Consider the following 11,401-nt stretch of genomic DNA (forward strand, 5'->3'; position numbering starts at 1 on the left):
AGACACTTATTTGGATGCAGCAGTTATGCAAAATATTAAATGAGCATCATTATTCACATAATGCTGTGAATGTAAATTCGTTATGCTTAGTCACATCCATACATTTGTGAAGGACCATAATTAAGAAGCTTATTTGTACTCCTCACCATACCATATTAGAAGGGCAATGAAGGGTGGGAAAACCAAAATATTGAAATGTACCACTTAGACAGTAAAGCAAGAACTTGAATTGTAAGGGCTATCTCCCCACGCTGCCAAATCAATCTTAAAAGGTCAATCATGTTAGTAATATACACCATAGGTTCCCTTATTTTTTATGACCATTTCCTATGTTCAGGTATTTGAAAGTGAACAAGATATGCTTTCCTTCTTTACACTGTCAAGCAATCTGGCACAAATACTTATGAAAGATGATAAAGAGATGCTATAAATATCCAGTATGGCTTTGAGTCCAGCTCAGCTATGTAGATTTACAAACTTAACTGCTTATATCAAACTTTAATTCTAAGAGACCTCAAATCCTAAGAGACCCCATTCATCCCTCCCTCTTTTATTTGCCGAGGACTGACAGGTAGGAAGTAACCCCCTCCCCTGTAGTCCCTAAGTACCCTCAAAATCCCATGGATGAAAAAGCCCTTCATAGAAAAGGAGTGGAACTTTACTGAGTGCTGCAGAGTAGATGTAGAGAGAATCCTGTTATGCTAGGACGCATTCACTGGTGTACTGTTGGGCTTCAGTCTAAATCTGCACTTGTTAGGAGGTGAAAATATATGGTGCTGCTGGGCAATAGCACCAACTGAAAATTGTGTCTTGGCTATTGATTTGAAAGCCACAGAACTAAATTTCTGAATAGTTAATAAATTTATTTTCCAGACTCTTGTAGATGGAGATAATGGTGGTGTCTCCGGTACAGCACATTAACAATTGATTTATTTGTTTTTTACTGTAGGTTCCAACTTATGGTAACCCTATAAATGGTTAACAAATGGAGTCCTCATCATGAATAAACTTGCTCAGGTCTTGCAAACTTGGAGTCACAGCTTCCTTTATGAATCAATGTATCTGTAATGTATGCATTCTCTGTTCCAATTGCCTTCCATGTTACTGAACATTATCATCTTTATCCAAACTATGAAATCCTCAGATTATATATTTTGGTTTTTAGTGAGTGTTTAGGCTTGATTTGCTCTCAGACACATTGATGTCTTTTTGGCAGTCCATGGTATCTGAAGCATCCCTCAGTATATTTCAACTGGGTTACATCTCCCCGTCATTGTCCAGCTTTCATAACCATATGAAGAAATTGGAAATCCTGAATTTCATATTTAATTATATACTACATTTTTACACTTGAGAATCTTGTTCATTCATAGGTGCCCTTCCAAATCTTAACTCTTCTTACTATTTGACTAGTCTCTATTCTGATTGAAGACTTAACAAAGTATACAATTTTAAAAAACTATTTTGATGTCTTCATAATCAAAATTTGAGTTATATAAATCATCTGTAGTTGTTATTTAATATGGCGTCATCTACACATCTTAAATGGTTGATGTTCCTTTTCGTTTTCACACCTTCCTTCGCCCCTAAGCTCACTTTCTGTTCGGCATGAAAGTTAAATGAATAGGCTGATAAAATGTAGTCATGTCTGACCCCCCTTGCCAGTTGGAAACTATTGTTTCTCCATATTCAGTCCTGACCATAGTCATTTATCCAGAGTATAGGCTATTCATCAGGACAATCAAATATTGTGGCACATCCATTACAAATGTGGTCTCTTCCAACTCTGATTCTATAAATCACTCATTATTTTTTTCCTGAAATTTTCTCATGTGCTTTACAAGCTATTAGTTGGTCCTCGGTATCCATGGATTCAACCAACCACAACTTGAAAATATTCAAATATATAAAATCCAAAATGCAACCCTTGATTTTACCATTTTATACAAGGGACACCATTTTACTCTTTACTGTATTTAATGGAACTTGCCTATCCACAGATTTTGGTATCCACAGGGGCGCCTGGAACCAAATCTTAGTGGATACCAGACTCATTGTATATGTTTGCAATACGATTCTCAGTACTTCAGTCTGAAACACAGGGGCCAAATAAGTGGCTTCCAACCATTGTGGGGGTGTGGTGTTCAGATGATGCACGCTGTTCCAGCCCCATGATAAGGTGCTTTGGACTGGATCAAAAAGGAGCAGACATAATCCAGCTCCTGGTGGTGCCAGTTTGGGACTATGGCAGGGGCCTGCTTCGGGAGCAGGCTGTGCAGTCGCCCAGTCCCAGCCTGATCGCGGCCGAAGCAGCTTCAGGCTGCTCTTTACTGGCTGTGTGCTTTGGACCTTCCTTTTCTGAACCATGTTTAATGTCTCGTATTTCTCACTCTATATAGTGAAAATCTTTGTTGTAAAGAACAAATGTATTGGTCTGATGGTTTCTATAGTACCTGGTATCCCATTTCATGGCAACTGTAATGTATGTTAAACTTCTCCACTTAGCAGATCACTGTTTTATTTTTCTATATTGATTGGCAGATTTTTCTTAGGATATGAATGAATTCTGTTTCTATATCTTGAAACTGCTAACTGGTATACCATCTGCTTCTTTTTATTTAGAATTATTTATATTTTGAGATCAAAATAAGATTATTTCTAGTATCAAATAATTAGATCCACTGGAATTTTTGTAAGTATTGACTTACCTTTCAACAGTTGATTCAATCAGTCTGTTCTACAATTGGAAGTGTTTTACTTCCAGTCACAAAAAGCAATACCAGTAATTTGTGCTCACCCCTTACCTATGAAGTACACATATCAAATGCTTGCAAACTACTATGTAAGCCAGGTCAGGAACCTACTGGGTGTTTCTGCCACTCCCATCTCTCAGCAGTTTGCACTAGCACACCCAGCAGAAACCCAAAGTGATGTTTTGGGCAAATGACTTTCACTTGTAATCCCTTGGCTGGGTTCTATTTTAACAATCTTTTTTTTTGGGGGGGGGGGGGGGGTGGGTTTTTTTTTTTTTTTTTTTGAAAGAAACATTTCCAAAAAATCAGGAACGGGAGGCAATTTATAAACCTACATGTAGACAAAAGCTCTACACATTGGAAGGTGTGGAATATACCTAACCTGCAAAGGACCTCTGCTCACACTGTCCTTTTGTTATAATAGTTGGCATCTGCTGAATAAAGGGGAGTTGGCATGGCTGGGGCTCATTACATGCAAAGGAATGAAGGAGCTTCTATAGTATTACAGCAGTACTACAGTAAAAAGAAAGAAAATGGGAATCATGCAGATAGATAGGCAGATAGGCAGACAGACAGATAGGAAAGTAAATTTTATCACTTGATTTGCAGTATCCAGTCTTACAGTTTTAATATTTAATCTTCATTTCTACATCCCAGGAAATCAATTGCAATCAAACTAAAGCTTTTCAAATAATTTATCACATAAATATTATTTGCTTCCAATACATCTGTCTTTTCTTTTTCAAAATACTTGGCACAATAGAATTTCCTTGTAACTTTTACAAAACTAGTGTAAACATCCACAGGATAAAATACAAGGGAATACTATACATGATACTATTCAGACAAACAGCACAGATTGACATATGTGCAATAAATTTCTATGTTTCCGTACAATAAAAGCTAAGCTCCTATATATATATATGTCTGGGTGATTAAAATAAATGTTCTACTTCAAGAAGCTTGATTCACATTTCACTTATTGAAATTTGCCAAATAATTTTTTTAATGAAGTCCATATTTCTAAATAGCTACTTAATGCAACTTTATGACTTTAGGCACCAACTGTTCAGCTTCACATATGGAAATGACAGAAACCAATGCTTGCATGCATTAGTGGCTCCAAAGGATGGTTTTCTTTTCTCAGTAATTCCAAACATGAGACTTAATGTGTATTATAGAGTCTATTCTTGATGAAGACTATGCTAGACAGATGTTGCCGGATACCTGGAACGTGCTGAATATGATTAAACCAACGAGACACATTAAGGTATTTCTCCTTCTCCTGCACAGTAAGGTCAGCCTAAAGAATTGAAGAAAAAGATGTGTCACATTACACAATAAAAACTCCTATTTAATCTGGTAAATCAAACATCTTGAAATCTAATGTGTAGAAGGCCTGTTGATTAATTTAATTTTATTCCAAATAAGGAAGATTCCAAATAAGGAAGATTCTGCACTGCCTGACCACCAAGATATATTTCTCTTTCCCCTATGCAACCTTCATGCACCTCAAGCTCTTCTATTGTTCTGGCTTCATTTTTCTTAGTAAACATCTGATCTCTTCTATCACAAACCTGGCCCAAAATAACTGTCCTGACTGAACATTTCCATATCATCTACATGCAAACATCATGGTCCATTACATGCTTATTCTGCTTACTTGAATGTATATATTAATCATTACAGAATATGAAGACAGCAGCAATTTAAAACAATAAAAATGGTAAACTGTAAGGTGGGTGGCAATGAATTGATTTCCTCAGACTCCACTGGACTTTATTTCAATTACTCCTTGTTTGTTTCTATGAAACATAGCCATTTTTGCCACTATAGAATAATAGTCAGGAACAAATATAAGAATTTTTCTCTGTTCTAACAATGAAAATGCCTTCCAACACAATATGTTTTCCCTTCCCACATTACCTAACAAGTTCAAGCGTTTGCTTTAACGATTTTGTACTTACTATGATATGGTGCAGTCCATAGTACAGTAAAATATCTGCTAAAGTAAAATTGTTTCCTGTAAAGTAGACTTTGTCTTCAAGGTATGAATTAAGGTCCTAAAAGAAACAGAAGAGATGAAATCTACCTCAGACTAGAGAAAAACTTAAATATTAAGAGCACAATATTCCCAATTTCCCCCCTGCATATGTGCACCAATGTGCATACTTCATATAGAAACATGTAGTCTACATACAATAAAAGTTCAAATAATTGAAAGGGACAATTTTGGAATGCGTTAATCCATTTTACCCTAGAAAAGTCAGTTATGGAGCTAATTAATGTGAAGAGAATCTCAAGTTTTGCCCAAGACTGGTTATGCAATGCAAATGATGCTAAACTGACCAGAGCACCTGTCAGGTGTCTTATGCCTGAGAGGGAAGTTACCTGTAACGGTGATTTTAGCCAAGGAAGTATTGTAATGACAAAAGGAGCAAATGCTTTGCTTTTATTAATTTTTTAATGAAAAGGACAGAAAATAGGGTGCCTAGTATAATAATTAGGAATGAGCAGATTCCTCTTACAGAGGGACCCTCAAATATTTTGGCAGCTTTGTTTGGCAAGCCAAAAATTCTTGTCTTCTTTTTAGCCTTGAAACAATTTCATTCTTCATTTCACAGAGCTTAAGATGATGAAACTTTTAAAATCCTTACAACAGCCACAGTTAGGTTAGGTAGAAAGACACTAACTAAGCCAAGGTTACCCAGTAAACGTAATGGTGAGAAATTCTGAGTTTGAATGCTCCTCAGTAAGTCCAGTAGTAACTACTACTTCATATTTGTGATTTCAGGTTGTATCAAAAACTGGGATATCAAGTTTATCTTCGCCTCTCCTTTGCTTGCAGTGTATGTACATGCATTTGTATATAATTCAGATGGAAAAATGAACCAAACTATAAAAGTGCTGATGTTGCTGTTTTCCCCAAGAGCAAATTATTCACTTTAGCATCACCATAAAGAACGCCTAGCAGGGCAGTCTCTATATCCAAGTGAATCGATTGTGATGTATTAAAAAAATATTAACATCTTTTTTATAATATGTACTTTAAAATAGCCACAGTCATAGAATCTTAAGCTATTTTCCTCATTTGCCCACAGAAATTAGGTTTAGAAGTCTGTAGAGCAAACAATTTACACATGCATGAGGACTTCGGCCTGTTACAGACTGCCAAAATAAAGCTGCTTTGGGTCTCTTTGGAGGTATGCTGTTTAAATGATGCATGCACCCTAAGAATCCGGAAGCTGCACCAAAGCTGCACTCCAGTGCTTAGGAATGGAGTGTGGCTTTGGCGCGACCTCCGGACTCTTAGGACCCATGCATCATTTAAATAGCATAGTTCCAAAGAGACCCGAAGCAGCTTTATTTTGGCAGTCTGTAACAGGCCTTCCTCTCTTTCTACATGCAGTAAATTGCTGAAGGAGTTTAGTGTCTCCCATACATAGCTAGAAACCTGAGATTTGCGGATCCGTCATCAAGAAAGCTCATGCTATACCCACAGGTGAGGACTAGTGCACTCTAGGCATATGTCCGAAGGATGTCCATGAAATGTGGTGTCAAAGGTTTTCATGACTGGCATCCATAGTTTTTTGTGGGTTTTTCGGGCTGTGTGGCCATGTTCTAGAACATGGCCACATAGCCTGAAAAACCCACAAAAAACCATGTCCATGAAAGCTCATGGTAAAATAAATCAGTCTTAAGGTACAGCTAGATAATTCTCCCATCCTCCTTTTTATGCTGAAACAAACTAACATGGCTATCTCTTTGAATGCCTATTGCCTCATTAGCCATGGGTGGCTGTGTGGGGGTGGGGGTGAGGGCAGGAAGTGGGAAAATAAGTATGTGGGTATGTAAGAAAACATGCTTGCAGAGCTACTAATCAATTGTCCTTCAAGAAAAAAATAGAAACTGCCCTACAAATAATAACTAAGAAGTGATTGAAATCAATAACAAAGACTGATTAAACATTGGACTATTAAGCATAGCATGTGATCCAATGCAATTACAGTGGGCCCTTGCCTTATGTGGGGGCATCCGTTCGCCCCCCCCCCCCCCCCCGTAAGGCTAATTTTGCGTAGCTTGGCCCCATTCATTTGAATGGGGCTCGTGCGGGCGGGGTGGAGAGCGTGCAGAGCACCATGGGTGCACCCCCATTCATTTGAATGGGATGCGCCGCCCCTTGTGCCCCTTGCGTTCCCTGCAGCTTGAGCTGTATGCACATTTAAATCTAATTGTTTTCAGTGTCGGGCAATTTTCATCGCACTCACCCGTGTTACCTCAAACTGCCTCCACTTTTACTGCTCAAAATCAAAGGCCTGACGGCAGTGTCCTTAAACATACCCTGTGCCCAAATCATTACTGAGCTGATAAACAGTTTTGTTAATTCATATGACAAAAACAAAACAAACAAAAACCAACCCAGAGTCTAATCAAATAATTTTAGTTAATGACATTTTATTGTTCCATGTTTGTTGATAAGAGAAGGACAAAGGTAAACTACTAACTCCTTCACAGGATAAAAGGAAATAAAAGGTGCCTCTACACTGAAGAAATAATATAGTTTGACACCACTTCTAAGTGCTATAGCTCCATCCTATGGACTCCTGGGATTTGTAGATTTATAGGGTCATTAGCTTTCTCTACCAAAGAGTGCTGGTGCCTCACAAAATTACCATCTGTAGTATGGGGCTACATCACTTATATTGGTCTCAAACTGCATTACTTCTACAGTGTAGATACACCCTAAATGAAGCATGTTAAAATTGTTGCTCTTACCTTCAGAATTGTTCTGATTTCTTCTTTACTGGAATGCTTATCTACTTGTGTTACTCTGTATTCTAGCCACTGCTGAACCATGGCTTTCTCTTCCGCAGTACTTCCAAGCAGCTGCTCCTTCTTTGCTTGCTTCACCAGATGGATGGCTATGGTGGTTAGTCCTCTCAGACTTGGCCCATTGTTCATCTGCAGGACAGGAGTCTAGAGAGAGACAATGCAAGGTGACCCGGTTGTTCAGACACAGAACTGTTGTTGTTAGGCATGATCAGGCTCCATTTATAAAGAGGAAATGGTTGCAATATTTCTTCTTAACAGTCTATTTATTGAAGAAGCCTCCTGTCCAGTCCAGCTGCCACCATCTGGCCTCAGAGGGAAAGAACCACCGCTGAATTTGATCCCTTACCCCAATGTTGATCCCTTCTCCTTTTGTGTCATGTCTTTTTTAGATTGTAAGCCTGAGGGCCGAGAACTGTCTAATTTAAAATTTGTAAGCTGCTCTGAGAGTCTTTGTGGCTGAAGGGTGAGGTATAAATACACCAAATAAATAAATAATTTACCTTACTTTCTACCAAATATGTTTAAATCAAGACAACTCAATTAACGCCTCTTGGGGCAGAAGTCACCAAAGAAAGTTTTTTAAAAATACTGGAGAACAAGCATGAGGAGCAGCAAGTTGCCCCAAAGCCTCACTTGTTTCATTATATATTTCAAAATTAGTCTAATGAGGCATTTCAGTTGCTAGGTCTTCACAAAAAGAAAATGCAACTGCTTTTAAGATGGAATACTCACCGGATAAAATATAGCTGGTTATCATTTTGGCCCAAAACACATGGGTATAAAGCACCAGCTTCTGGCCGCGATAGAGGTGCACTATTTATATGATGTACGTCTCCAATGCAGCTGGAAGCCGTGCTGAGGTCGCACTCTGGTCCTTAAGACCAAAGCAAATAGGAGCTGGAATAATCTACCTCCTGGTGGTGTACCTTAGGTCAGGCAGCGGTGGCCCATTTTCAGAGCAGGCAGCGGGATTGCCACAGTCTCAGGCCGCCCCTTCCCGCCCGTCTGTTCCAGATCTATGTTACCAACAAGAATGCGATCGGTTGTATATACATTTGGCACATTCAAGTAGGTATACTTCTCATGACTTACTGTGTTTAAAAGTTTGCCTGGTATCCAGAGGGGACCAGGAACTCTAAGCAGGCAAAGGAGCAGGCTGCTGAAGGGCTCCCTTTTTCTCTTCTGCACTTAGTACAGAACAGAAAGCATGGTGTAATGGTTTGAGCATTAGACTACGACTCTGGAGGCCAGGATTTGAATCCCTGCACAGCCATGGAAACCCACTAGGTGACTCTGGGCAAGTCACATATTCTCAGCTCCAGAAACCCCTGTGATAGGTTCACCTTAGGGTCTCTGTATGTCGGAAATTATACGAAGGCACATAACAACCAATTCAGTATATAAATCAAGCAGACTGCTGAAGGATGGAAGCACCTCCTCCACACATAGCACAGAAATGCAGTATTTACTACCAGCCCCCAGCAGGATAGTCTGAAGGGGGGGAAAGTCAGTTTAGTGATTTTAGTGAGTATAGTTATAAACCTAATATGTCCCCTTGCAGGCTGCACATGTGGAAGCTGGAATACCCATTTAAAAAAAACAAGTTTTGCAACTAAATACTGTATCTGCATGTTGGGGAGAAAAGTCAAGCAGATGTCATCCCACCAGACCTTTTTATATGTGCAAGATGTCTCCCCCATACACAGATAAGTCTTCTATGCATGCACATTTAATGTTGTCTACTTTTAAGACCAATGTTATTGCTGCCTCAGAATGTGGTGGACATTTTTTCACTGGGGATCTTTACACCAGGTGGAAGCTCATTTCTCAGGGGTCTTCAAATAGTGTATTTCTGTATAGTCAGCAGGCTGGACTAGAAACCAGTAGTTTCCAAACTTTGGTTCCCAAGGTGTTTTGGACTTCAACTTCTAGAATCCTGGTCAGCTTAGTCAATGGTCAGGAATTCTGGGAGCAGAAGTCAAAAACATCTGGAGGACCAGAATTTGGGAATGACTGAACTAGATGGCTTCTCTGGTCCTTCTGACTCTCCTGCCGAATGTGAGTTTCTCCAGATGTTGTGGGACTGTAGCACCCATCAGCCTGAGCCAGCATAACCAATAGGGAGGGATGATAGGATGTGAAGTCCCATTAAGATATGGGGGCATACCTTCCCATCCACTCCCTAATCTATATAAATTGCCAATCCTCATTGTCTCATGAAAAGAAAACTACCCTAGGGAAGAAAACTCCGAATAAGGTAGGAATACTCTTTAAAATTAGTAAAAAAGAATATCTTTCATTCAAATGCTTTGCAAAGATCTTGTCAATAAAACAAGAAGGAAGAAAAAGGTTGTCCTTCACTGCAGTTGGTATGAGAGGTGAATTATTATAATGATCAATCTTAAACCAAAACCAAAAGTAGTAGTTAAGGGTGGACACAAAAAAGATTTCCAAATTCATATTAGCAGAAGCCCAAAAACCACCACAGACTAACATGGATTTTAAAATAAAGCAGCGCATGTGGGAGATATTTTTGGGTGGTCTAAATTTGATTGTCATTTTCAATTTACGGTGACCTCATCACATTGTTTTCTTGGCAAGTTCCTTCAGAAGGGACTTGCCATTATCTTCCCCTATGGCTGAGAGAGTGTGACTTGCCCAAGGTCATCTAGTGAGTTTTTTGGCTGAGCCAGGATTTGAACCCAGGTCTACAGAATCCAATGCTGAAAAAAAAAAACAAACCTTTAACACAATGGTCTAAATCAGTTGTTCCCAAACTACTGGATAACACAGCTGAGGCTTCTGGGAGCTGAAGTCCAAAATCCCTTAAAGAGCATAGTTTGGGGACCATTGGTATAAATTTATAAGTGGACAATGGTATATAAATCATATTGTAATTGATATAACCCCCTCCATTGGCCGCCCATTTATGTTTTATCTAAATGTATGTTTTATTTAAATTTAAGGCAACTTATTTCTTTGTAAAAGGGGCTTCCATCCCAATCCAAACATATATTTTATTTAAGTTTAAGGTAACTAATTTCTTTGTAAAAGGGGCTTCTGTCCCAATCTAAATGTATGTTTTATTGAAGTTTATATTTCTTTGTAAGAGACTAGTTCCACCTGAATGTAAATGCATGTTTTATTTAAGTTTAAGGGAACTTATTTCTTTGTAAACGAGACTTCCACCCGTATCTAAATGTATGGATGAAGGATGAAGCTGGAAGGGCGCCTTGAGTCCCTATATTGGGGAGAAAAGGAGGGGTTTAAGTCAATGAAATGATGGCAATGATGATGATGATGAGAGTGCTGTTTCCCTTCACCTGCCGCTCTCCTTGCCCGCTGTACTTGTTCCCCTTCTTGAGGCCCAGGGACTTCTCCAGCAGCCTCAGCTCCTCAGGGCCAAGGCCAGGCCCCACCAAGGCAGCAGCAGCAGTGGCGGCGGACGCCATCTTAGGCGCCAGGAAGGAAGAAGGGAAAAGGCCTCGCCTCCTCCTCCGTCTCTCCTAGAAGGAAGAGGAGGGCCTAGGCGCACTCTGCACCGCCCAGAAAGGCGGCTCTCCCTCCCTCCCTCCCTCCGTTGGCTGTGCTGACGTCGTTTCAAAACACACTGCAGAAATAACCCAGTTTGAGACCGCTTTAACTGCCCTGGCTCAAAGATTTGCTAGGGAACTCTTGGCTGTTGTTCTGAGAGCCTTCTCTGTCAGAGAGAGAGAGACTCTGGTGCCATAAATAAACTACAATTCCCAGTACTAATCCAAGGCACTTGAAGCGTTCTCAAACTGGGTTATTTCCACAGTGTGGATGCAGCCCCT

The 11,401-nt window shown here is 39.6% G+C and overlaps 1 protein-coding gene across 1 annotated transcript; it reads right to left on the reverse strand.

Moving 5' to 3' along the window:
- Nucleotides 1–3,004: 3,004 nt before the first annotated feature.
- EEF1E1 (eukaryotic translation elongation factor 1 epsilon 1) lies at nt 3,005–11,098 on the reverse strand. The gene is made up of 4 exons (XM_042464666.1): nt 10,910–11,098; nt 7,530–7,730; nt 4,721–4,816; nt 3,005–4,056 (listed from the first exon to the last, which is right to left on the reverse strand). Exons 1-4 carry the CDS (start codon nt 11,036–11,038, stop codon nt 3,919–3,921), a joined length of 564 nt encoding a protein of 187 aa, XP_042320600.1. The 5' UTR covers nt 11,039–11,098; the 3' UTR covers nt 3,005–3,918.
- Between the last annotated feature and the right edge of the window lie 303 nt (nt 11,099–11,401).

Source organism: Sceloporus undulatus, chromosome 4 (genome assembly GCF_019175285.1).
Source record: "Sceloporus undulatus isolate JIND9_A2432 ecotype Alabama chromosome 4, SceUnd_v1.1, whole genome shotgun sequence".
Classification (NCBI taxonomy): Eukaryota; Metazoa; Chordata; class Lepidosauria; order Squamata; family Phrynosomatidae; genus Sceloporus; species Sceloporus undulatus.

Excerpts from the sequence above, each read along its gene's own strand:
- EEF1E1 (XM_042464666.1), bottom strand. The coding sequence starts at position 11,038 with ATGGCGTCCGCCGCCACTGCTGCTGCTGCCTTGGTGGGGCCTGGCCTT. Across the intron at positions 7,731-10,909 it reads GCGGGCAAGGAGAGCGGCAG|ACTCCTGTCCTGCAGATGAA; the intron begins GTGAAGGGAAAC and ends GTCTCTCTCTAG. Across the intron at positions 4,057-4,720 it reads ATGGACTGCACCATATCATA|GCTGACCTTACTGTGCAGGA; the intron begins GTAAGTACAAAA and ends TCAATTCTTTAG.